At 37.9% G+C, this 27,843-nt stretch overlaps 1 protein-coding gene and 1 long non-coding RNA gene across 3 annotated transcripts in view; one reads left to right on the top strand and one right to left on the bottom strand.

Moving 5' to 3' along the window:
• LOC144297187 (uncharacterized) overlaps window positions 1-3,415 on the top strand; it is a 68,272-nt gene extending 64,857 nt beyond the window's left edge. The window contains exon 9 of the long non-coding RNA XR_013364266.1: window positions 3,213-3,415. This is a non-coding gene — a long non-coding RNA (uncharacterized LOC144297187). The remainder of the gene's footprint in view (window positions 1-3,212) is intronic.
• GUCY2C (guanylate cyclase 2C) overlaps window positions 1-8,981 on the bottom strand; it is a 72,472-nt gene extending 63,491 nt beyond the window's left edge. Inside the window, exons 1-3 of one of the 2 annotated variants that reach the window (XM_077870996.1) lie at window positions 8,838-8,981; window positions 2,662-2,774; window positions 1,048-1,112 (exon numbers count right to left, since the gene is read on the bottom strand). In XM_077870996.1, the coding sequence (XP_077727122.1) occupies window positions 1,048-1,100 (53 nt within the window). In that variant the 5' untranslated portion in view covers window positions 1,101-1,112; window positions 2,662-2,774; window positions 8,838-8,981. Of the gene's footprint in view, window positions 1-1,047; window positions 1,113-2,661; window positions 2,775-8,608 lie in introns of both variants that reach the window. The other variant, XM_077870995.1, reaches the window with a different exon arrangement.
• Window positions 8,982-27,843: the final 18,862 nt, after the last annotated feature.

Here is a 27,843-nt window from a genome sequence, read left to right as displayed (position 1 = left end):
TTTGCGATAGAAATTTCAGAAATTTAATTTTACCTTCAGCATAATTTTCTCTATCTAGACAAAGGTGATCCTTGATTCAGGGGAAGACTGAACAGATGAAAAAAAGGCACGGAAGAGGGATTTTGATTTGGGGAAGATGTGATTTGGCACAACAAAATGTTTTGTGGTGATGAGAATTATAAGAATTGCACTGAGTGAAATCAATGGAAGGGATGAGGATGATTTTCCCAAAGGCAGAGAAATATTTTTATTGTGGAATATATTGGAAACTTTACAAATTTCTTATTTTGTTTTTTAAAGATTTTATTTATTTATTTATTTATTTTGAGAAAGAGAGTGAGTGAAAAGAGAAAAAGAGAGAAGGAGCAGGGGAGGGGCAGAAGGAGAGGGAGAAACAGCCTCCCTGCTGAGCGGGGAGCCTAAAGTGGGCTGGATGCCAGGACTCCTGGGATTATGACCTGAGCTAAAGGCAGTCACTTAACCTGACTGAGCTACACAAGCACCCTGGAAACTTTTTTTTTTCCCCTAAGCTGATAAGGGCACTGTGGAAGGTACTTTATTATGTTAACTATATAATCATCAGTGCTGTGAAATACCTTGCTATTTTCCTTTTTTCTAGGGCCTCAGGAATAGAACAGAGCCCTGCTAGTGCCCTGGGTGCTATACTTTTCCTGTGTCTTTCCATACACTCTGCTCATACTTTAGTGAAGATTTCCTTTATTAAACTCCTCAAATTATCCAAGTTCATTGTCTTCCCTGTCTCCTGCCAGGAATCTCACTTTTTACCTATACCATCTTGCGTCTCAGGCTCAGATGTTAGTAACTGGAGCTGAATAGCTACAGTTATTCACCCCACAGTAAGCAAAGGCAGAGCTACCTGGATAAGACAATGACACTTAGGGAGAAGTAGCAAAATGCAAGGGTTCCAACACCTCTGACTGCATTGCCTCGACTAGACTGCTATTTGATAAATCGTTTAAATAGTGATATCATGCCCTGACTTCAACTTACAGTGGCATTAGAATAACAACAGACCAAACTACTTACTACATCTGGAAGGTGGAATATGTACACGAGGGCCCCATGAGGACACAGCCCATTCGTTTGTTGTTCTGTAGGAAAAAAACAAGAAAGACAAGAAAAACAAATCTCTAAAATGAAAACAATGAATAAATGGACAGGAAAGAAGGGCAAGAGGGGAAGGCACTCCAGAAGGTTTGAAAGAGGCCCTCCTGACAAGGCTCAACCACCTGGGTGGCTCAGTGGTTGAGCCTTGTCTCAGGTTGTGATCTCGGGGTCCTGGGATGGAGTCCTGCATTGGTCTCCCTGCAGGGAGCCTGCTTCTCCCTCTGCCTATGTCTCTGCCCCTCTCTGTGTCTCTAATGAATAAATAAATAAATAAATAAATAAATAAATAAATAAATAAATAAAATCTTTTAAAAAAAGAAAGAAAGAAAGGGGGCCTCCCAAGAAAGGAGCAACATACAGTGCCTTGGGCTGGGCCTCGGGCACTAAGGGAGAAAGAATTCTGAGAAAGTGATGATGCTCCGAGTGGAAGAAGGACATTTGGCCTATAAGTGAACTTAGATTCTTCGTCCAGAGGAAGATTCTGGGTGCAGGGAGAAGGACTGACAAACTGTAACCCAAGCAGTATCTGTGGGCCAGATTGTGGGAAGACTAGGTTTGGAGGTGCTTTGGAGGAAGAGGGCAAGTTGCAGTTTAAGGAAAGCTACAAAACAGAGCTAAAGAGAACAAAATGCAATGTGAACAGTGGGTGATTGTAGATCGTGTCTGGTACTACTTCTCAAGAGGAATGTGATTAGGAACATTCCATCCCTGGCTTTGGAAAACCAAGGCCTACCTCCATCTATAGAGGTTAAGGGACAAAGTACATGCCTGGCATCATAAAGGGGAGCATAAACTCCCCATTCTCACTCCTGGCTCCCCCAATTTTGAGACAGATCACTATAATCAGCCACTCCTCCTGACACGAGCGGACCCCTCTGGTCAGGGTGATGCTATTGATCAAAGCTTCTGAACCATGGTTCTACACCCAGTGCTCTGCTTCTAGAAGAGCCCTGTCTTGAGTTTTTGTGGGAAAAAGGCTTCTTGCACAGTTACTTGCCTCTAGAGAGCCTGGAACATTCTTTCACTCCATAAAGCCTTGACTGGGTTTGGGAGTTGGGAGTAAGGAGGAGCAAGAATCTTTCCCTTCTCATTTCTACCCTCTACCATTACAGTTAACTACTTTAAAATTTAGGTTGCAGATTCAGCCCTTCAGCAATTAATCTGTGACCACATATAATGGTGATGACTCAAAACAGAGATCTCTAGCCTAGGGCCTTATCTCATGTACTTCCTGAGGGACATAAAAGAAGACCAGCTAATGCCAACATTTACATTTTTAACAAGTTTTGAAGACAATTTAAAACAAAATAATTCCCCTGTGAAACACTGATAGTGTACAAATAGAACATAGAAGTTTCTCCCCACTTTCCCTGATTCCCAGAGGCCCCTCATCACTTGAGAAATATATGGAAATGAAGTCAGACTATCCTCTCTCCAAAACACTCAGCTCTGTGACTAGAGATGACATAAGAGATGTTCACGGACAGGTGCCGAGCAAGAAGTGTGAGCGATACCTAAACAGCATTTACTTACTGAAATTTCCCTGAGTAGGTCGATGCCTTCACAGGTGCTACTCCGGCAGTCACTTGATTTATAAATGACAGTATTTGAATAGATAAAGGTAGCATTCACAGTTACATTTTTGCCTGTTATCCAGAAATGAGGAAAAAGAGAACAGAGGTGTTATGTTTCAGTAGCTTGTAGTCATTAGATTTACTTTTTGCCAGTCAATGCAGGGAAAAAATGGATATTCATCTTCAGGCCTGGGAATATTTGAGTTCTGAGTTTACATTACTCCCTATCACTTCTTTTCTCTCTCTGTCTTTTTCTCTCTCAACAGCTTTATTGAGGTATAGTTTATCCGCCATAAACATCATCCATTTTAAGTGTATGATTCAATGAGTTTTAGCAAGTATATATATTTGTGCAACCATCCCACAGTCCAGTTTGACAACATTTTTATTGTGTTCATGGCTCTCCTCTTTTCACACTTGTAGTCTCAGCAAATTTCTTCTACATGTCTGGAGAGTGTTAGGAAAGCAAAGATACACACATTATGATATCTGTTCTTTCACTTTCCCAAGGTGCTGATTCTGTTTGCTGCCACCATGCATGCTGCCCCCCTGTGGTCTGCCCCCAAGCCACAGTGAACTGTGTCCATCAGAGTCCAGGATCTTTGGATAATTGATCATCTTCAGACGAAGGCAAGAGCATTGATGATAATATCCCTGAGTATTGCTAGATACTACATTCTGGAAGGGAATAAAAAGACAGCACAACCATTTGACCAAGCTCTGTCTCTTACATTTTGTCTCCCTGCAGTAAAAAATATTTAGGACAAATTTTAGATTCCTAAGCAGAGGCATCCTGCCAAGCCCTTACACAGGAAGTCTGGAAATTTCCATTGCTAGTCACACTGCTGGTTGCAGTATGAGTGACTTTCTGTGTGTTCTTGCACAAGCCATTTGAATTTCTCTAACTTGGTTCTCTTATATGTAAGATGGGATTAAGATAATAATTATTAAATGTCATAATTTTAATACCTTTGAAAGAGTAAAGCCTGTCAACAACAGGAGTTATTGTTCTGAACATCCAAATAAAAATATTTTTAAAGACAGAGAATGAAATAGTCTTTGCACTTCTACAGCCACCTCAGAGATGTGTCTATCAATTAGGGAGCATTTTACCTCTTGCCTCTTCTCAGGGAGGGAGGGTTAATTCAAGAACACTTATTCTCAGCCCCCAGGGGCTCCATCAGTCTTCCTTCAGCTTAGGTCATGATCTCAGGCTCCTGAGATGGAGTCCTGCATAGGGCTCCCTGCTCAGCAAGAGTCTGCTTCTCCCTCTGCCCCTCCCTCTTGCTTGTGATCTCTCTCTCTCTCATGCTCTCTCTCAACTAAATAAAATCTTTTATAAAGAACACTTATTCTGATACTTTGTTCAGTAAGGGATCTCAATAAGAGTTGGCAATAGGTCTAATCAAATAGGAGAGGCCAATTTATAAGACTAGTCAGAGAAAATTAATAGAAGAGGTGGGGCCAGTGATATATTTAATAACAATGAACACTTGAATGTAGTCCTGTGCCAGCCATAATACTAAATACTTTGTACCCTTTTTGTTATTTAATTTTCATAACAATAGGGAGAATATAGGGTATATGAAGCCCAGAGAACAGTATGAGTCAGTCTGTGGGTGTCCCAGAAGAAAAGGAGAGTACATGTGGGGACTAGTGTTGGAGATGGTCTTAGAAAACAGCAAGAGGAGTCAGGGAGTGATGAAAACAGGGCTTTGGGAAGATGGCCACACCAGCAGCTGTTAATATATAAGATAGGTCCTCTTCCTTCATCCCTATGACAGCTCTGCTCCCTTCTGCCACCATGAAGGGCACTGAAGATGACCCACTTAAAAATCCTATGGTCCAGGTAGCCCATGGTGGAGAGGCACACAAAACCCAAGTATAAATCCTGTACAGGACCTAGGAGAAGGGGAGCCAACATCTATTAAGTATGACCTCGGGCAAGTGACTTCAGCTCTGGGGCCCCAGTTCCTCATCCATTTATAGACAGAACAGACCTGGATGATCTCTCTTACTATACGCTTAGCATTGGGCTATGAATTTTTTGCATGCATTATTTTAATCCTTAATCCTCCCCTGAATCCTATGAGGTTAATTAATATTTTATCTTCCTAGCTTAAAAATGAGAAGATGGAGGTCTAGAGAGGTAGATTATCTTGCTTAGGGTTACACAGCTGAAGTTTTGAATCTAGGACCACCTGATTCTAGAACTGATATGCTGTAGAACAGCAGTTCACAAAGTGTGGGTCATGGAATCCAGAGGTACCTCAAGACTCTTTCAGGAGGGCGTGGAGGTCAAAGCTATTCTAAGTACATTAAGACATTCTTTGTTATGTCCACTCTCCTCTCATGAGCATATAGTAGTTTCCCAGAGGCTTTATAATATTAATTGTGTTATTACAACAGATTAAATGCAGGAGATATGAGAATCCAGCCATTCTCTATTAAGCCTGACATTAAAGATGTACAAAAATAAAAATTGATATTTTTCTCACCTATTTTTATTTTTTGGCTTGAGAAATATAGGTTTTCTTTAATAAGAAATTTTATTTATGTGAACAGATAAAGTGCTTATAGTTATTTTAAATTAATCAATAAACAAATTTTTAAAACATTTCTCAATCTTAATTTCCAATATAGTAAATGTCAATAAATTTAACTATATAAACAAAATTCTACAGAGCCTGCAATTATTCTTAGGAGTGTAAAGAGGTCTTGAGACTAAAAAGTTTGAGAGCCACTTCTGTAGAACGTATTGTATGTACTCTGCTGCTGCCTCTCAACATTTTATGGTTATGTGAACTGTTTTTGCTTTTGTCTTTTAATCTGGTAGGGGAAAATCTCTTCTCTTTTATCTCCCCAAATCCCAGGTGATTTCTCAAGAAAATACTGAAAAATATTCAGACAACGTAATGACTTCAAATCAAAGCTTAACTTTTAAAATAAACAGTTCCCTCAAGTGCTGTTCCTTGTCTTTATCCTGCCTGCACCTCTACCCCACCATGATACCTCAGTCCTGGGAAGATAAGTGGCATACTATAGAATATAGAGTAATCTCAGAACCCTTTCTCTCCTACCAGGGCTTTGAGGATGGGGTTGGACCAAAGTGAATCTGAGTATACATGCTGGAGTCTAGGAATGGGACCCCCTTGGCACATGAGATCGTTTGAAGGGTATGAACTAGATGTGCTTAGCCATGGACCATATGTTGATGTCCTTAGGTTGAAGGAATCTCTTTCTTCATGCTTTCCACCAAATTCTATCTATTCTTCAAAATCCACAGAGATTTCCTAAGTACTAGGAAAAAAATATTGTTTTCTTCCATTTGGACATCACCTACATTTGAACTCTTCATTTTCTTCAATTTAGCCCTTAAATAGATTGTCTTAGAATTTCCCCCAAATAATAATGCTCAATATGTTTAGAAAATGAATCTATCTTTCCATTACAAACTGTACTTCTTGAATTTTCTATACATGAACATACATATAACAAGATGCATCACCATATACAAAAATTTGAGCATCATTGTATATTCTTTCATCCTCCACAGAATTCTCCACTCACTTTATCTGTTCAACTACTTCACCATTCATAACTCTATTTTGTAAATGAGATGAGTGGAACTTGGAATAAACAGCTCAATAAAGTGTTTATAATTAAGCAGTGATAGATGGATCAGGAATTCAAATTCAGATTATATGAGTCCAGAGATCAAGATCTTAACACTCTAGTACACTGTTTATTTTATATCCTGGTAACTTGTTCAAGTAACAGCAGGAAGAGCACCACAGCAGTAACAACATTAACATTCTCAACAAAAAACAACAGTGACAAAAAACAAACAAAAAAACAACAGTGACAATAATAAAACAACTGCTACTTATTTAATTCTTACTATGTCTCAGTCTGTGTATTAGGTATTTTATATGAATTTCCTCATTTAATTCATACCATATCCACAGGAGGTAACTATTCCCTATCGTGATTTTATAAAGTAAGGGAATTGAGGCTCAGAAAACTTAAGTAATTTGCTCCAAGTCACTGGTGAGAAAATGGTTAGATAAAAAGCTGGAATGTGAACCAAGATCTGTCTGATTCCAAATCTCTGCTTCTATTAACCACAGTGTCTAACCACTGCCTTATTTTAATGAGAAAGTTAGTTCATGGTGGGTAAAGATCTTATAGTGACAATATGATATGCTTTTTGGAACCAGACAGATATGGGTTGGAATCTCATTTCCAATAGGCAACCTGTATGACTTCAGCAAAGTTATTAAACCTCCACCATGAAACTGTGTCAATAATGCCAATCTTACAGAGCTGTGATGACTAAAGAGATTAACTGTCTTACCTAGACATGACAGGTATTCAATAAACAAGGAAACCAAGGCTCAGAGAGGAAAATTGCTCATCCAGAGTCACAAAGAGAGAAAGCTCTGGGACAGAGGCTCTAATCTAGGTCCTCAGATTTCAAATTAAAAGTTCTTTCTGTGATGCCACAGTCTTGGTAAATAATGAGATTTTATTAAATGGTCTTATATTTCCATGATAGATCTAGATCAGATCCATCTATTTACAACTGATTTTGTCTCAGGTAAGATTGAAAGAAATCTCTATTGCACAGCAAAAGTTATTACACTATTTGACAATTTATGTTATTTATGACAACTTCTTAAAACACAAACATCCTAGGAACAGAAATGTATACCATGAGGCCTAAATACATTCTATATTCTATGGACAGTCATTGGCAGAGGTACCAAACATATATATATATACCTTGTGCTAGCCACATAGCAAGGAGACCATGAGCCTAATGAAACCATGAAGCTTGGGCACTAGAAAAGAGCTGATTACCACAGAATTTTAAATAAAGAATATTAAGACATACCTTCTTTAGAACCATGAATAAACATTAAGTTGTATGATTTAGACATTGACTCCGTAATTATACTTTTGGTGATCAAGTCTCAAGAATGAAAAAAATATATATGAATACAATATATAGTAGTATTGTATTGTAGTATTTTAAAAGAATCATGAGAAATGAAAAACAATAGAAAATCATACAGTAGGGAGTAATTAGATGGTTTGGAAAAATACCTACTTTGAGGAATAGTATGTATCCACTCACATGATGTGAAGATTCACATGAAGATTGTGCAGCTATAGGAAAGTCACTTGCAGAATAATGTGAAACAAAATCAGAAGGATAGAAAATTGTTCCTGTTTCTGTACTATAGTGCTCCCAACCATGTTCTTAAAAACAAGAAACTGAGAGGCATATAAACAGACACTGGAAATATCCAGGTGCCTGAAAATTATCAGATGTGATTTTTTTCTCTTTATATATTTTATCTCATGTTACAAAGTTTATTTTAATAATTAATAGATACAGTAAAAAAACTGCAACCCTGAATTTGGTTGCAAATTTATTTTATTATGTCTTATAATAGCAGAAATGTAAAGAGTGAACAGATGGATTAAAAATCTTAGAAAAAAAGAGTATCTGTATGAATTTAACTCTCTTAATTCATCTTCTTGACTAGTAACCCTGCAAAATCTCAGGTCCAGACCAAATATTGCCTCTGAGCAGCTGCAGAAGGAACATGATGCTTCCTTGAAACTGGACCATCTGTACAGTTTTGTCTGGGGAACTTTATCACTGTGAACATCTGGCATTCCCTGGGTTGGGGTCATTCCAAGAGCAGGGTGAATCAACGGAGCGCATTGCCGTAGGACTTAAATCTTTCTACGTATCTGCTGCCTTGAAATAGAAAGGGACAAGCCCTTAGAGGAGAGTAGATCATCAGGCAAAGAACTCAAGATCTTTGCTAAGCAACCCTTTGACCCCAGAGGTGGTAACAGGTAGGAGGTGAAATCTGTGACCATATTCTTACCAGCATTAAGCAGACGTTGTCTCACTATTTCCACTCCCTCATTCACCGCTTCTTTCAAGTTATCCAAGGACTCTGGGAAGGCTGAGTTGTTCATCATCAGGACGCTGATCTCGTAACTGCCATTATTGCAATTCTGACTGATCTGGGAGGCCCAGTACATCACCCCTGGACGGAGGAGCAGTGACCACAAAGCTAAGCCCAATAGTATCATCTTCAGGACCTTGCTTACCTCAGAACCATACTCCTTGTGCTCACTTGTTTTATTCTGTGCCTTTAGGGAAGCAGGAACTCCAGCTAGACAGCCTCTAGCTGGGTCCCTTGGTGCACTCTTCCCCACGCTCCTTTCTGGTCATGCCCCACTGGTCACGTGGACCCTGGAACACAGCCTGCCTGCCAGCAATTAGCAGCTACATTATGATAGGAGATAAACCAAAGTTCACTTTGCATGTTTGCTCACAGAAACGCCAGAGTTATAAACAGGGAGATTACCTGGGCCTCACCCAATAAAAATACATCAATTTGTGACACATCACTGGGAAGATGGAAAAGGGGAAGAGAGAAATATAGTATATACATAAAAAGATTTGTAAAATGAAAAATAAAGGTCGTAGGGCTTATGGAAAGCACAAATATCATGGACGATTGGTGTTTAAGTTATACCTGCAATCTGGAACCGGATCCTTAATTAGGAAGAACTGTGTTTCAATCACCAGTCAGCAACTATTTATTGAGACTTGACTAGATCCTGGGTGTTAGCAAGGCACTAGGTATACAGCTATAAGTTGTGTGGATACATTAATACCTCTATGGGACATGCATTCTGGTGGTGAAGACACATATTAAATAAATAATTACGAATAAAATCAACTGTGAACAAAAAGTTCAGAGTGCTGTGAGACATATGGCAGATTAACATAACCAATTCTAGAAAGTCAAGGAAGCTTCCCTGAGAAAGTGTCCTTTAAGCTAAACCCTGAAGGATGAACAGGAGTTAGCTGAATGGAAAGAGAAGGAGGGTATGGTAGTCAGGGGCACAGTGTGTGCAAAGGCCCAGAAGTGGGAAGTGACATGGATGTTTGAGGAACTGAAAGAAACACAGCATGGTTGGAGTAGAGAGAGCTAGGAGTCTAGTGGCAATAAAGGCTGCCAATGGAGTAGAAGGCCATAGGGTTTCCCATAAGCCACTAAGGATTTGGAAGTTCACCCTAAAGGTCAAGAAAGTAACATGAACAGATGAATTTTGTAAAGACCTCTTAGGCTACCATGGAAAGAATGACCTAGAGAGAGTGGGGACATGGAGCAAATTAGGACAGTGTTTCTGTGGTCCCAATGAGAGGTAAAGGAGGCCTGGATGAGGGCAGGGGCAGTAGAGAGGGGTTCAAGAGATATCTAACAGGTAATATAGATGAGACTTGATATTTAATGGATTTGGGCTATCAGAAAGAGGAAGGAGTCGAGAGTGGCCCCTGATATGCTCAGTTGGGTAGATGAAAAAGCTATTTACTAAGCTCTAGGATTCTGGAAGAGGATCAGGTTTAAAGGAAGAAGATCACGAGTTCTGTTTATGGATATATTGATTTTAAGGAGCCCATGCAGATGTGGGATTAGCCTGGAGTTTTGTGAAGATGACCTGGCTCTAAATGAAAGTTTGGACCCAAAAATGTCATTATTTACATCCTTGACTTGATGACCGCTGAAGGCAAAATTTATGTTTTAAAGTAAAAGACATCACCAAGATGGAGGGCTAGGAGGCCCTAGCTTTTATTCCTCCATGAAAACAAATTAACAGCTGCCCACTGATGAAAATAGCCCTGGGAAAGCTTTGGAGTACAATGAAAAAGCTGCAGCAACAGAAATCAAGTGGAGCCATAGGAAAACATAATGCTTATGTTTAAAACATAAGCATTATGTTTTCCAGTCTGGCACTGCTCCACATCAAGAGGGTTCCTCCCAGCCATGACCTCCCCCTTCGGGGAAAGGAGAGCAAGAAGACTCCATCAGCCCTTACCACCGGTATGAAAATAGGCAGTTTTTGCCATCAAGGACCTCTATGGTCTTTGCCAACACTGACTCCAGCTGACAGAGCTGCCTGAGGTCCATGCTGCTATGTCTCCTTTGACAAGGAGCTACTGATGCACCCTCCTTGAGACTGGGGCCACTGCACCACCCTCCCCAGTGCCTTGGTGCCTGTACTCCAGAACCGAGCTCCAAGAGGGATCTCATTGACCAGGACTTTCCCTGTGTGGTAGAAGTAGAGCAGGAGAAGGCTGACAGCCTTTGCCATCCAGGACTACTGCAGACCTTGCTGCTTTGGTTTTGGTGCCAAGGATGCTTGCAGTCTTCACCACTGCTAACTTTAGCTGACAGAACTGCCCATTTTTAATGAGTACATGATATAAAAAGAAACACCTATTATAAGAACACAAAATGTAGGGACAGGAGAGTAAAAGCACAAAATTTTTTTTGAAATTAAAATTAATAAATACAAAAAAAGAAAAAATAAAAGTAAGTTACTACAGAAAATCATCAAACAGCAAAGAAGAAAAAAAGAGTGGAAGAGAGGTACAAAATGGGAGCAAAACAACAGAAAACAATGAACAAAATGCAATAACAAATCCTCATATCAATAATTATTTATTTTGTTTGTTTCAAGTTTTTATTTAAATTCTATTAGTTAACATATAGTGTAATATTGGTTGCAGGAGTAGAATTTAGTAATCAATCACTTACATATAACACTCAGTGTTCATCACAACAGGTGTCCTCTTTAGTACCGATTTAGCCCATCCCTGCCCATCTCCCCTCTATCAACCCTTAGTTTGTTATCAATAGTTAAGAGTATCTTATGGTTTGCCTCCCTCTCTTATAACTACTTGATTTTTAAAAAGATTTTATTTATTTATTTGAGAGAGAGAGAGAGCAGAGCAAAGAGAGAGAGAGAGAGAGCACAAGCTGGAGGGACGGGCAGAGGGAGAGGGAGAAGCAGGCTTCCGCTGAGCTGGGAGTCCTATGCAGGGCTCCAGCCCAGGGCCCTGAGATGTTGACCTGAGCTGAAGGCAGATGCTTAACTGACTGAGCCACCAAGGCACCCCTCTTAATAATTACTCTAAATGTAAATACATTAAGCTCAGCAATCAAAAGGCATATAGTGGCTGGCTGAAAGGATTTTGAAAACCCACAATACTCATCAGCATGCTATGTACAAGAGATTCACTTTAGATTTAAAGACACAGATAGGCTGAAAGTGAAGAAATAGGGAAAGATATTCCATGCAAATGATAGCCAAGAGAAAGAAGAGGGCTATACTTATAACAAACAAATTATACAAAGGACATTACATAATTCTACTCATAATTCAACTCAACAGGAAACTATAACAATTATAAACATATGCATTCAACACAAGAGCACTTACATATATAAAGCAAATACCAACACATGTGAAGGAAAAAGTTGACAACAATTAACAAACTGATAATATAATAACAGTAAGGCACCTCGATAATGGATAGAACACCAAGACAAAAAAAATCTATGAAAAAACAGCTAATTTGAACAATATTACAGATAAAATGGATCTAACAGACATATATAGAACTTTCCATCCAATAGCAGAAGAATACATATGTTTCTCAAGTGCACTAGGATACATCATGTTATATCACAAAACAAGTCTTAACAATTTTAAGAATAGTTAAACCATTCCAAGAATTTTTTCTGACCACAGTGAAATAAAACTAGATGTCAATAACATAAAAAAGAATAAGTAAATAATGGAAAATTCATTAATATGTGGAAATGAAACAACCCACTTAAACAATTCATGGGTAAAAGTGGAAATCAAAAGAGAACTCAAGGAATATCTTGAGACAAACAAAAAAGAATATCAAATCCATACCAAACCTTATGGGGTGGAATAGAAGTGGTGTTAAGGGGGGATGTTTATAGCAATAAATATTTACACTAAGAAAGATCTCAAATAATCTAATTTTATATATCAAGAAACTAGAAGTACAAACTAAGCCCAAAGTTAGCAGACAGAAAGAAGTAATAAAGATTAGAGGAGAATTAAGTCAAGTAGGGAATAAGAATATCAACAGAACTAGGAATTGATTTTTTGAAAAGGTAAAACTGACAAGCCCTTAGCTAAGGAAAGAAGACTCATATAAATAAAATAAGAAGTGAAAGAGTGAACATTGCAATGAATGTCTCAGAAATAAAAAGAAGAATCATAAGGGACAATCATAAGCAATTATACACTAATAAACTGGGTAACCTAGAAGAATTGCATAAATTTCTGGAAACATACAACCTACCAAACTGAATGAAGAAAAAAAGCCTGAAACAAATAACAAATAAGAAGACTGAATCAGTAATTGAAAACCTCAACAAAGAAAGCCAGGACGAGGTGTCTTTATGGGTAAAGTCTACAAAGTATTTAAAGAATACAATCCTATTTAAACTGTTTCAAATACAAAAAAAAAAAAAAAAGAGGGAACACTTCCAAATGCATATTATTAGGTCAGCATCATCCTAATACCAAAATCAGATAAAGAGATAAGAAAAGGAAAATTATAGGCCAATATTCCTGTTGAACATAGATGAAAAATCCTTGTAAAATACTAGCAAACTAAATTCAACAGCACATGTAAGGATCATACACCATGATCAAGTGAAATTCCTCTCTGAGATGCAGGGATAGCTCAATATATTAAAATAAAGGTGACATACCAGATTACCAAACAAAAGGAAAAACAATATGATCCTCTCAATAAATTTAGAAAAAGCATGTGACAAAGTCCACTAATTCATGATTATAATTCTTGGGGTTCAATTTTTGGGGATGGCTCAGTCAGCAGAGCATGTGACTCTTGATCTCAGGGCTGTGAATTCAAGCCCCGCAATTCCATAGCTCCACATTGGGTGTAGAGCTTACTTAAAAAAAAAAAAAAAAAAAAAAGTACATGATTAAAATTCTCAATAAAACAGGTAGAAAGGAAATTTACCTCAACACAATAAAAGCCATCTGTGAAAATCTCACAGCTAAAATAACCAATAGGTAAAACCTGAAAGCTTTCACGTGAAGATCTGGAACAAGGTAAGGATGCCCACTCTTGCCACTTCTTTTCAAAATAGCACTGGAAGTCCTAGCCAGGGCAATTAGGCAAGAAAAAGAAAGAAAAGGCATCTATAAAAGAAAAACTCCCTTCTATTTCTCATTTACTCTCACACTACACCCATATTTCACTTCACTTCTGATACCAGATGTATGGATTTTCCACACATCAAGCAAAACTGATATCAGATGGGTGACCCACAATTTAACTCAATCCTAGCACTATATATCTGGAGATAGCACTTAACCCTCAGGTTAAGAGCTTAACCCCACAAGACTTATGCTCCAAGTTCAGATATCAATTGTAAGTCTCAAGATATCACCTGTAATCCTGACCAACTAGCTATAAATTGAGGTTCTCACAACACTTCCCTTGGGTTTGATAATTCACTAGAATAACCCATAGTACCCAGAGAAACATACTTACTGATTTATAATGTAATAAATAGTATGATAAAGGATGCAGATGAACAGCCAGGTGAAGAGATACACAAGAGTGGTCTGGAAGTGCCCTGAGCACAAAACTCCCGCCCGATGAGTTGGGTTGCACCACCTTGTTGGCATGTAGATGTACTTACCAAAGAAGCATTCCCCTAATCTTGTAGTTTGGGGATTTTTATGGAGGCTCCAGAGTGCAAGGGCATTTACTCAATCTCCAGTCCCTCTCCCCTTCCCAGAAGATGAAAATTGGGGAAAAAAGTTCCAAGCTTCTAATTATGGCTTTGCTCAGTCTGTCTGGTGGTCGACCTCCTCCTGAAGCTGTTCAGGGGCCTACAAAGAATTGCCTCATTAGGACAAAAGCCATTATTATCACCCAGGAAATGCCAAAGGATTTAGGAGCTCTGTGTCAAGAACCAGAAGGTAAAGATTGATCGATCGATCGATCGATCGATCTACCTAACTACCTACATATTATTTTTATACAGCATCCAAATAAGAAAGGGTGAAGTAAAATGATCTCTGTAGATGACATGATCATATTTCTAGAATACTCTAAAGACTCGAAAAACCAAACAAACCAAACATTAGAACCAAGAAATGTATTCAGCAAAGTTGCAGAATACAAAATCAACATACAAAAATCAATTGCATTTTTATACACAAACAAGAAATTATCCGAAAAGAAAATTAAGAAACAACCCTACTCATAATAACAACTAAAAGAATGAAATATTTAGGAATAAACATAAAAGAGATGAAAGACTTATACAATGAAATTATAAAACATTGATGAAGGAAATTACAGAGACATGGATAAATGGAAAGACAACCCATGTTCATGAATTGAAATAATATTGTGAAAATGTCCATGGTACCCAATGTGGTCTACAGATTCAATGCAAATGCAATATCTATCAAAATCCCAATGGCATTTTTTAAAGAAATAGGAAAACAATCCTAAAATTCGTATGAAATCACATAAGAACTCTGAATAGCTAAAGAAATGTTGAGAAAGAACAAAGCTGGAGGCATCATACAGCCTGAGTTTAAAATATATTACAAAGCTTTGGTAATCAAAACAGTGTGGTACTGCCACATATTTGTGACAGAGTCACGTAAGACCATACTTATAGACCAATGGAACAAAACAGACAACCCAGAAGTAAATTCACACACTGTGGTCATTGACAAGGGTGCCAAGGACCTACAATGGAGAAAAGATGTGTCTTCAATAAGTGGTGTTGAGAAAACTAGATATCTACTTGCAAAGGATGAAATTGGACTCTTCACATCATCTCCAAAAATCATCCATCAATGCATGAATGGATAAAGAAAATGTGTTATCTAAATCTATAGTTATATTATAATTCTGATATATAATTACATTATTTATTTATATATAAATAAATGTATAATATATATTATATAATATATATTATATATTATATATATTATATATATAGACACACATAATAGAATATTATTTAGCCATGAGAAAGAAGGAGATCCTGCCATCTGCAACAGTATGGAGGAACTTAGAGGACATTATGCTGAGTGAAATAAGCCAGACACAGAAAGACAAATATATGAACTCACTTATATGTGGAACCTAAAGTAATCAAACTCATAGAAGCAGGGAGTAGAATAGCATTTGCCAGGGACTGAGGGGAGAGGCAAATGAGGAGCTCTTGGTCAGAGAATGCAAAGTTCCAGTTATACAACATGACAAGTCTTGAAAATCTAAAGTATAACAACATAACTATAGTTAACAATATTGTATTGTGCACTTGAAATGTGCTAAGAGGATAAATCTTTTAAGTGTTCTCACACACTCAGACACACACACATGAAAGAAAATAGAAATTATGTGTGGTGATGGATATGTTAACTAGCTTGATTGTGGTGCTTCTTACTTTACAATGTGTGCATATATCAAAACATGAAGTTGTAAATTTTAAATACATACAATTTTTATTTGTCAATAATACCTCAATAAAGTTGGAGGGGAAAACTTAAAGTTTTGAAAAATAAGTGTTAACTAGCACCATAACTTTTTCCCCAGAAGAAACACTATTCACAGTGTAAAAGTCACCAATTATAATAAGCAAATTGTTGATAAATTCAATCCAAGTGGTGGTGACTTTCCAAAATCTGAAGTGTAGCAATCTTCGGGTAACTTTATTTGTCCTCTAGTCCAGCTGATAACTTGATACTGGGAGTTGCATCCCCGATTGCAGGGCCTACAAGGGGAATGGACTTCCTCAGGTTATGACTTGAGAGAGATCCTGTGATTATGAGAAGTCTGTCTTCACATGTCCTGAGATAGGACAATGATTGCCTGGGGTAACACTGGTTCGCCTGACTTAGCCTCATTGGTTCTACTGTTCATCTTAGGTAAAATAAGAAATGCATTTTGGGTACTCAGTGAACAAACCTTAATAGAAAGGATTAGTAAAGTTGAATGGTACAGTAGTTGTGATTCTCATCATTTTATAGTAGATTGGAACCTGAAGGATAAGCTGGTTCTAGAAACCTACTTAGTTATTGAAAACAACCCAAAGTTATGCTTCTCTTACCAGAGGCAGAAGGAGGAAGTAGAGTGGTAACCAGAAGAGGGTAGGGTTATGGGAGGATCTATTCATGTAACAATAAATGAGGGAGAACAACCAGGACTTCTGCATTCAACAGTGGTTGTTGATAGAAAGGGATGGTGAGAATCATGGCAAATGGTGTTCACCTCAAATAAACAAGTTGTTTCTTATTTAAATGATTGAATTATGAAGTAGATAATGCATATAGAGTCATATCTGCAATGAATATATACAAATGAAAATAATAATAAAATAAACACTCATGTACCTACATTATAGTTTAGGATACAAAATATTACTAGAGCCTTTCCATCTGTGTGTACCCCATCCCCATGATATCACCCCTCCTAATCCCAGCATAGTCAGGAGGTATAGGGAAGAGCCCATGAAGAGATCAAAGGTATTGGGGCATTTGTTGATCATGGCATATCAATATGGGTATGAAAAATGCTGGAGAAGATATGACACCAAAGGCCCATGTTGATGGGATGGTTGATGTGGAATAGGGTTTCAATCTTGGTGTCTCTTGGAGGGAGGATAGGATGGAAGATACTCTGACTTCAAGAGCTTCACCCTGATTTAGAAGGAAGGTGCTGGGATTATTTTATTGGGTGGGGTAGATGGTAGTGAGTGATTGATAGAAGTCAGGAGGTCAGGAGTGGGTGTTCCCTGAAGGCTTAGTCGATGTCGGGAAGAACGGAACACCAGGCTGCAGAGAGGCACATGGCCACCACCAGGGTGATTAACCTTTGCTACAGGTAATGATTTTATATGTTGCACGTTTGGTGGCCAAGCCTGGACTCAAACAGCGGTTTTCTAATTTAATTTGTTGTTCTTGCCACTTTCTGTAGTAGAAGAAAAGAACAAACTTTTTACTTTTGTTTAATTAGGTATGGAAATTACAAATGTGAACAAAAGCCATTCAGCAAGGGGGGGGGGTGGGTATAGATGAGGTCATAACTGCCCGGTGCTTTTCAGATATGAAGACAGAAGGTACATGCAGTTCTGGGAATCCTCTGATTATAGCACGTAACCAGGAAAAGATTTCCAAATGTGAAGACCCAAGATAACAACCCTTCCTGGATCCTAAAACTTACTAGCCTGTAGATCATAATTAAAGGGAGGCAGGTTTGCTGGGAGAGTTTCAAGGGTCAAAAGCAAATAATAAAACACTTGGGTTGGCAGAGTTAAAGACACACTCCTCAACAGGTCACAAAACCTCTCAAAGATAGGAGAAAAGAAGAGAAATTACTCAACATGGGGAGGGGTAACTGAATAAGCTGCTTGCAAGTGCCACTCTTTTGTGTCTAGCAACACTTTGGGTCTCTTGCATGCTTCCTGCTAAGCTGTCCTTCTGGCTTTTGGGACTGGAGGAGCCCTGAATCTCTGCCCTGCATTGAAGCCCAAGGCTTCCTCTCTCGTTATCTCAGCAAAGACACAAAAAGGAGTTTTTCAAAAGGAATTTTACTAACTAAGGGGACTAAACCATGACTTTTTTTTTTTTTTTTTTTTTTTTAGTAAGTACAAAGTTAGAGATTCTGATCTGACTTTATTGAGGAAAAATGGCCTCAGTGAAGTCTTTCTTAACTGATGATTGAACAGACTCACCAGATTAATTGAAATACACACCAAATGCTGGGAGCCAGTGGTCACGCATGCTTCTGCTCCCTGGAGTGAAGCTGTTTGCTTACCAAGGGTCCCTTGTGTTTGTGTCCAAACTCGCCAAATTTACTTATGAAGTTATGACCTCAATTAAATGTTATGTAATCTGATAAAAAAAAACATATGAAAAATGTTGGAAATCTTAAAGGCAAATTCCTCAGAAAATTGCTGTGGCAAGACTGCTATAAAACACTGGGGAATAACATAAAAAACCTAAAAATAATCTGCCCTTAGAGAATTGGTCACTTGTCTTCAAACAGTAAACATTGAAAATTGTAGAAAATACTCCAGGGATTTGGTTTACTTAGAAAAGTTGTTTCAGAGATCCAATCAGGGGACTCCCTAGCCTAATACCAACCAATTGGTGAAGAAATAAACATGAATATGCTTTGATTTAAAATTAAACACTTAAAGCATAAATATATAATTTTTATTGATTCCTACCTTCACTGATTTTTTTCCCTGCAAAGCAAATACTTCCTGGTCCTCTTCACAGAGGATAACATAATGCCAGATGGACTCAAGTAGCTAAAAAGCTATGAGGTTTTGCCGAGTACTCTAGTGGTTTTGGATATATAAACTTTTTGGTCAGGCATAGGGAAATACAGATTGCTTTTATATAATAAAATGAGGAAAATCTGAAGTCCTTAGGGTCAATCCAGAAAGGAGAGAGTAAGGAGGAGAGATGGAAAGAGGAGCCAACAGGATGGCAAGAGGTGGAAGCGATGTAGAAAGAAATGGCCAAGTGAAAAAGGCCTAGGGGGATGGGGCTGAATATTTTTAAGAACAAAGATGTATAAAATAAAGAGAAGTTGCTTGTATTTTCCTTGAGGAAAAGATGCCTCACTCTATCCATACAGTCTATAGTCATTGAGTGTTCTCGTTTTCAGCATTGGAACTAGAGCACGAATGAACAAATGTCTGCCTTTGTGACACCTGTATTCTTGTGGGAATGTAAAACTGGTAAAACTGGTTGACTCTTCCCAGACCTTCAGTCAAGTGTGTGCCATAAACAGCTTGCTTCATTTGTGGGGATTATGGAAAGGTGCTTGGATCTGCATCCAGACTGATAACGTAAGAAGAGAAATAAGATGGCTAGACAATTTGCAGATGTAGGAGGCTGAAGTCAGAGTTGCTCATGATACCTCAAGACTTTAGTATTTAATGAAATATTGGGGAGGATTTTCAGACTTTCTACTAGTAGGTAATGAGATTCAAAGTAACCTTATCTAGATCACAAGGTAGTGTGATCCTACTAATGATACCTGAAATCACTATCACAGACTAGGGCTACGTATCGAAAGCTAGCACCAGTGCCTGAGATGCTTCAGGTTGACAAGTTTGTTTCTTTTCCGTATTAAACTCTTTTCCTGAAGTGTTCCCTCCTCCCCATTCTGAGAGAAACTCTGTTTAATCCTTGAGCAATGTCTTCCTCTCCCACCTTCCCAAGCCCATCTTGTACAGTATTCCTCTATGCTCAGGAAAGGCTGGAGTAGGTGATTGTTATATACTTGCCAGGAGTAGCTAGAAATCTGTTAGATTTCCTAATGACTCTTGGATTAGCTCCTCTGTCCAGGTGGCTGTGTTTGTATATTAGGGGAAGTAGCTGTTGGAATCAGTAGTGTAACATTGTCTGTATTCTGGAAATAGCTTGATTTGTCTTCTCTTACCTCAAACCAACACAAGAAAAACACGTTACCTAGGCTGCTGAAGATGGGTTTGTTGAGCTGATGTTTCAATCCTGAAAAAGGAATTCTGTGTTTTCCTATAGAGATGTCAGATATTACTCTTGTTTTTCCTCCCTGAGATGTCTAAAGGATTACTTCCTCATTGTTATATGGGTTAATATAACAGCTTGGGAAAGAAGGAAAAAAGACAGTGGCCAGTTCCCTGAAGTATAAACTCCTCACGAACAGAGATTGCCGGTTTTATTTACTGATGCCTCCTGAGCAGATAGTTAGAAAGGCAGGCAAAGCACTTAAAGAACAGAAGAACAATAAAGAAGAGCCTCTCTGAGTTCCAGGAAGTAGTTTAATATTCTTATTTTTTTTAAGATTTTATTTATTTATTCATGAGACACACATGGAGAGAAAGGAAGAGACATAAGAGGAGGGAGAAGCAGGCTCTCGATCTAGGACCACAAGATCATGCCCTGAACCAAAGGCAGACACTCAACCACTGAGCCACCCTGGTGCCCTAGTCTGATATTGTTAACCAAAATCAAAAAACCCACAAAGTTGGGGCTGAATTTTGAATCTTGTTTTGGTTATTTGCCAAGCATATGAACTTGGGCAAATTATCTAAATTTGTTGATCTTTGTTTTTCTAATTTCTAAAATAAATTTAATTTCTCTTCTAGCCAATAAGCCTGAGCTGCGACTTTGTTGGAATTTGGACATGGATAGATGCACCAGATAATCGGTGGGGTTTGTCCAAACAATATCCATTTACCTGGTGTTCAAGAGCCACATTGGAGGTCATTCATTCCTAGGGACACTGCCAAGCATTGAGCCATAGAGCTTAGTTGCCATATTTCTCAAATCTCTTTCTGGACCAGCCCATAAATGCATGTTTTAGTTCAAGGGAGAAAAAGGCCCAGAATGAAAAAATTGAAAGAACAGTGTGACAAAGCACTTAGTAGAATATTTAGTCACAGATACCATTTCCTAGAGGCCCTCTAGTAGACTCCATCACATAAAAGAGAGAGATGCCATTCCCTGCTTGGTCAGATTGACACAGTGCTCTGGCCCTCTGAGGATCCCACATGGTTGTATCAGCACCCAGAGGGGACTTGTATGTATCAGCAAATTGCACCTACCAGGGGGCAGAACGTACTGGAAACCCTCGTGCATGGTGGGCCTGTAGCAGTATGCAGCACAAGTCAGCTTTGGGACAGTGTGCAAGACATGCTTAGCAATTTTTAGAAACACAGGAACAACAGCAACAAATAAAAATTAAGTTACTCCTGTTGCTGTGAACTTTGTAGATTCCAGTGTGGAGAAGTTTGGGTTAATTAAGTTAGAAAATGGTATTATAAAGTTCTTATCACACACTCCATCCTCAACAGCTGTTAGTTGTTGTTATTCCAAATGCCATTCTCTAAATAGCAGAATTGATTGATCCTTCCTTTGTGCCACTTCTGTGCACAGTAGGTACTTCTCTGGCTTCAATTAAAATTGCATTTAATTGAAGTTAATTGAAAAATCTAAGCATATGCCAATTTTACTATATTAGAAAAGAATGTTAGTGGGAAGAAATTTCAGTTGTAGTCAAGAAATGATGATATGGTTAGATGTGATTTAGAAATTATCAGCAAAACAAATATTTAGAAATCTACCACAGGAACAAAAATTTAAACTACATTTATTTAGATATACTTCCTTATTCCCTGAAGTATATTTATAGTGAACCAGGATATATTGAAAGAAAGAAACAGAAGTTCTGCAATGTAGAGTGGTAGATATTCCTTTTTGTATTATACATGAGGAAAAATTAATTTTTCAAATGCTTAAATTTTGGCAAAATTATTTGAAGGATGAACAAATGCCTCATGGAATAGGATTGGATTTAAAGTGATAAGAAGACCAAGGGGGAAAAAAGTCTTCTTAATCCTTCAAGAGTGCAAAAATTAGTTGCCCCAAAACACAACGTATCAAGTGTATTAAATGGATTAAATGGAACCATATTGCACATGTACCATTTATCTTTTAAAACCTGTAAGAACTTTCATAGTTTTATTAAATACACGTTTTAACTTTACAGTTACTATTATCATTATTATTATGTTTGTATTTCAGAGCCAAGATTCTTTTCTTTCAAGTCTCAAACATCTTTATAGGCTTTTAAATTCTCAGAGATCTAGGCAGTGATTAAATGACCCTGATAATAAGGGTGTAAAATAGACAGTGAGAAAGAAGCCAAGCCCGTTTACTGCTGGCACCCACAACATTCCAGTGAAATAAAAAGCAAGAGTGTTTAAGGTGTTTACCAGAGAACCAGAAACTGAGTCAACAAAACAAAGTACAAAGCTGTATGTTTGTCTGGAAAGAAAATATAATCACACTGATGATGCGAATATGGGAGCTAGTGAGAATTCCTGGCAAAAATTTAGAGAGAAGGCTTTAAGGGTAGGTTGAAACATAAACATGAAATTAGCAGGAATGATAATGATGCAAAAGGTTTGGATTTTATCATGAGAAAATGGAGGAAGTCAGATCAAGTTTCTGGTGTCAGTCTTCATGGTGGTTATTTATTGCTATCTAACTGACACTCTGGATGTGTAGTGGTGCTCTTGAGTTTAACTTTAAAAAGAGAGTAAGAGGGATCCCTGGGTGGCGCAGCGGTTTGGCGCCTGCCTTTGGCCCAGGGCGCGATCCTGGAGACCCGGGATCGAATCCCACGTCGGGCTCCCGGTGCATGGAGCCTGCTTCTCCCTCTGCCTGTGTCTGTGCCTCTCTCTCTCTCTCTGTGACTATCATGAATAAATAAATAAAAATCTTTAAAAATAAAAAAATAAAAAAAAAATAAAAAGAGAGTAAGAGAGAGGAGGGGCAAGATGGCGGGAGAGTAGAGTCTTCAAGTCACCTGTCCCCACCAAATTACCTAGATAACCTTCAAATCATCCTGAAAATCTACGAATTCAGCCTGAGATTTAAAGAGAGAACAGCTGGAATGCTATGGTGAGAAGAGTTCACGCTTCTATCAAGGTGCCTGGGTGGCTCAGTTGGTTGAGTGTCTGCATTTGGTTCCGGTCATGAACTCGGGGTCCTGGGATCCAGTCCTGCAAGGAGCTTGGAGGGGAGTCTGCATCTTCTTCTCCCTCTGCCCCTCCCCCCATGCTTGCTCTCTCTCACATAAATAAAATCCTAAAAAAAATAATTTCTTTGAATAGAAAAAAAATAAAAATAAAATAAAAAGAGAGTAAGAGATGACAGCATTTGAGATACAAATTTCAAATTCTCCCTGTTCAAGTTGAAGGGTTCCTGAAATGGTATACTATGAAGAGCAAGAAATTCCCAAATTGGAACATGTGAAAAGCATGTTAAATAAGAAGAGGGTTGAGGACCTAGGATGGAAGCTCAGGAAAGTCAAAGAGAAGAAAGGATGAAAATATGGAGGTCTGAGCATGGGACAGAGTTGGACTTTATCAAACCAGCTTTGCCTCCTTTGTTGATAAGTGACCACTTAAAGATTTCTATATGTGAGGCAGACAACAAACAAATAACATATCTATGTTTAGCATAGAAATCATTGGGCTTGAAGAAAAGAGCCTGAAAAATCATGGAAATGTCACTGAAGTGCAGGTAAGAGGAAGCTTAAATGCCATAAGAATTAACATCTGCCTTTCATTGAGCACCTGCTGGGCATTTGCTATTCCAACTGTCCTGTTTATAGGCATTATTTAATTGACTTCCTAACCATATTTTGGAGAGTTTATTATCTCTATTTTATGGAGGAAGGAAGCTCTCTGGGTCCAAGATCACATATGTACTAAATGATAGAGCCAGAATTTTGATGGATTTTGCCACCGTCCGGAAGCAAAGATCTTTCTCCTCTGAGCTCATTAACAGAGACTAGGGGTTGGGAGCTAGTTGCAGGGCAAGGAAATTAGACCAACTCAAATAACAAAGAAAGAATTTAGAATTTAGCCAAATTATGGATGCAGCCAAAGTATCCATTGATAGATACATGGATAAATAAGATGTGGTAAATAGTGATTCATTAGTTGCATATAACAGTGCTCATTATATCAAGTGCCCTCCTTAATGCCCATCACCCACTCTATCCTGCCACCCCTCTCCCCTCCAGCAACCCTCAATTTGTTTCCTACAGTTGAGTCTCTCTTATGGTTTGCCTCCCTCTCTGATTTTGTCTTAGACAGCTGGATTCTTATATCTACTTCTGCATTCAATTGTTTTATTATTTTTGGCTGAAGTACTTGAAGAAAACCTGGCCTCACATAGATACATAGCTAAAAAATGGGAAGAATATTTTAATTGCCTTTTCAGATATTTGCATATAGTCTGTTTCTATACTGAAAGTTGACAAGTGGTAGTTTCTTTTCTTTCTTTCTTTTTTTTTTTGAGATTTATTTATTTATTGAGAAAGAGAGAGAGAGAGCATGAGGGGGGAAAACGGGAGAGTGAGAAAGAAAATCTAAAGCCAACTATCTGCTGAGCATGAAGCCCAACATAGGACTCCATTTCATGACTCTGAGATCATGACCTAGGCTGAAACCAAGAGTTGGACACTCAACGGACTGAACCATCCAGGTGCCCCTGACAAGTGTTAGTTTCTTAAATGTTTATTGCAGTTTGAAATTTGGAACCATACCAAGGAACTTTCATACCCTGATATATTAAAATCTACTGGGCTATCTTGCACACATCATGCACTGGTCAATTTGGAAAATATTGTCTTCAGTTATGCAGATCTTCCAAATGTTAACACATTTCATTATATAATATCAAAATATCACATTTGTTATATCAGTCTTTCAGTGGAGTGCCTAAATGGATCAGTCAGTTAAGTATCTGTCTTTGGCTTAGGTCATGATCCCAGAGTCCTGGGATTGAGCCCACATTGGGTCCCCTCCTCAGCAGGGAGTTGGCTTCTCCCTCTTCCTCTGCTGCTTCCCTCCAATTGTGCTCTCTCTCAAATAAATAAACAAAATCTTTTTTTTTTTTTAAGTTTTTCAGGGGAATCCCTGGGTGGCTCATTGGTTTGGTGCCTGCGTTTGGCCTAGGGCGTGATCCTGGAGACCCGGATCGAGTCCCGCATTGGGTTCCCTGCATGGAGCCTGCTTCTCCCTCTGCCTGTGTCTCTGCCTCTCTCTCTCTCTCTGTGTCTATCATGAATAAATAAATAAAATCTTTTTTTAAAAAAGTCTTTCAGTATCAGGAAGATGTCAAGCTCATAGTAGCTGATCCAAGTTGTCTGAAATCACTTGTGTCCTCAAATTTCATCATTGTAACAAATACTGTCAGTGTGTTCTTGAGGTGACCAGCTCACTGGATTTACTTTTTGAGAAAATGTCTGCCAAATCCCCAAGTCTGAAAAAAACATAATTTTTCTTTCAAGTAAAAATGGTTTCCACAAAAAGGTGACTAGTTCAGCTTGCAACTCAATCATACAAATGATATGTGGTAAGTGAAGAGTACAATGGCTACCAGTAGTTTAGGGATTTGTGTTGAGGTTACAGTAGTGTTACCTACCACTGCTTTTGAGCTATTAACACTAGTGTCAACAAAAGAGAAAAAAAGAAGAGGCAAATATCATTTTAGTATTCTTATGAAAATAGCTTTGTCTTTGTTGACTCCTTAAAGGGTCTTGTGGACCCTTACCCAAATGCACCAGACTTTGAGAACCACTGCTCTACATGACAATCATCTTGCAACATTGCAGGTCTCATCTATCACTTTCTGCCTTGGTTAGAAAGTTCCACCCATTTATAGGTATTTGCATTAGCTGCTCCTTCTGCCTGCAGTTCTCCACAAGGTGGTATCCTTACTCTTACCAGATTTCAGCCCAAATGGCACTTCCTAGAGGCATTTCTTTTGATTATTCAGTTTAAAAAACATCTCTTTCCCCTAGTCATTCTCTATTATATTAACTTGCTTTGTTTTCTTTATAAAAGTTATCATTATTTAATACTATCTTCTTAATTAACTTGCCTCCCCCATTAGAATTTAAACTCTACTAATTCAAGGAATTAAACTGCCTTACTCATTTCTGTATCTCCATCTCCTCAAAAAATGTAGTCAAAATTCGATAAATATTTATTGAGTAAGTAGATTTTTAAAAGGACCTTGAGGAATTAAAAAGGTAGATTTGGTAGTAATTTGAGAAGTACAAAGCCTTATAAAGATGGTTTATTATAGTTTTCAATATTAATTTCCTGATGACTATAATCTCCTGATAATTACTTCCCATTTCTAAATATGATTACAATCGAACTTTAATATCGTCTCCAAACAAATAAGAAACTTGTATTCTTCTATTTTCCCCTTCTCATTATTACACTTGGGTGAAGTGCAAAATATTTTTAGGATACAGATGAAGAAGCCAGAAAGACACTTAATATAAATCTCTTTACTTGTAAAAAAATTATTTTTTCTTCCTTAGTGTCTTTAGGGGATAGTGTAAAGGTTAAAAACTATGAATATGATAAACTTGGGGATATTTGAAATCTTTACTATAATGAGACTTCTTATTCAAGAACACGGTAAGTCTGTCCTTTTATTTACATCTTTATTGATGTATCTAAATGAAGTTTTATGATTATATACATAAGAATAATATACAGTATTTATAAGAATTATTCATAACTCCTATATATTTGCTATTGTAAGTAAACTGCAAGTTATATTTAAATCTGTAGGGATCCCTGGGTGGCTCAGCAGTTTAGCGCCTGCCTTCAGCCCAGGGCGTGATCCTAGAGTCCCAGGATCGAGTCCCACGTCAGGCTCCCTGCATGGAGCCTGCTTCTCCCTCTGCCTGTGTCTCTGCCTCTCTCTCTGTGTCTCTCATGAATTAATAAATAAAATCTTTTTAAAAATCTGTGAATAAAAATTTTGTGGATAGAAATTAAAAGGTTTTTATACTGATCTTGTATCTGACAACCTTGCTATATTCTTTTATTACATCCTAATTATGTAGTAGATAAAATAAGTTTTCTGTATATGAAAACGTCGCTTACTAAATGATATTTTTCTTTTTCCTTTTTTTCTGTTGTTTTAAAAAGAAGTAGGGAGACTGTGCATTTTAGTTTCCCTGTGTGGGAAGATAAGACAGTTTTTATATTATTTCCCCTTCCTTTTTATTTCCTGTTTTCACCCAACAGTATACATCTTGCTATGTTTCTTATTTTAAAGATAATGCTTTTTAACATTTCACCATTAAATGTGATGATCACTCTAAAGATTTAGTATTGATGTTATTTTGTTTAGATTCTTTTATCATGTTAGTGATATTTCCTTTTTTTAAAAAGATTTTATTCATTTATTCACGAGACACAGAGAGAGAGAGAGAGAGAGAAAGAGAGAGAGAGAGAGAGAGACAGGCAGAGGGAGAAGCAGGCTCCATTCAGAGAGCCTGATGCAGGACTCCATCCGGGACTCCATGATCATGCCCTGGGCCGAAGGCAGGCGCGAAACCGCTGAGCCACCCAGGGATCCCCGTAATATTTCCTTCTATTTCAAGTTTTCTAAGTTTTTAATAATAAAACAATACTTAATTATATTGTTTCTGCATCTATTGAGATGATCAAATGCTTTTTTCTACCTTTATTTTTTAATTGGAAAATTGTATCAGCATATTTTATCATGCTGAACTGTTCCTGCAATATTTGATTCCTGAAATATATCCCACTTGGTCATGAGATATTTATTTCCTTGTTTATACATTGCAAGATTTGGTTTGCTAATA

The sequence above is a fragment of the Canis aureus genome, chromosome 25 (assembly GCF_053574225.1).
Source record: "Canis aureus isolate CA01 chromosome 25, VMU_Caureus_v.1.0, whole genome shotgun sequence".
NCBI classification, from domain to species: domain Eukaryota; kingdom Metazoa; phylum Chordata; class Mammalia; order Carnivora; family Canidae; genus Canis; species Canis aureus.
This window is presented reverse-complemented; position numbering and strand designations above follow the sequence as displayed.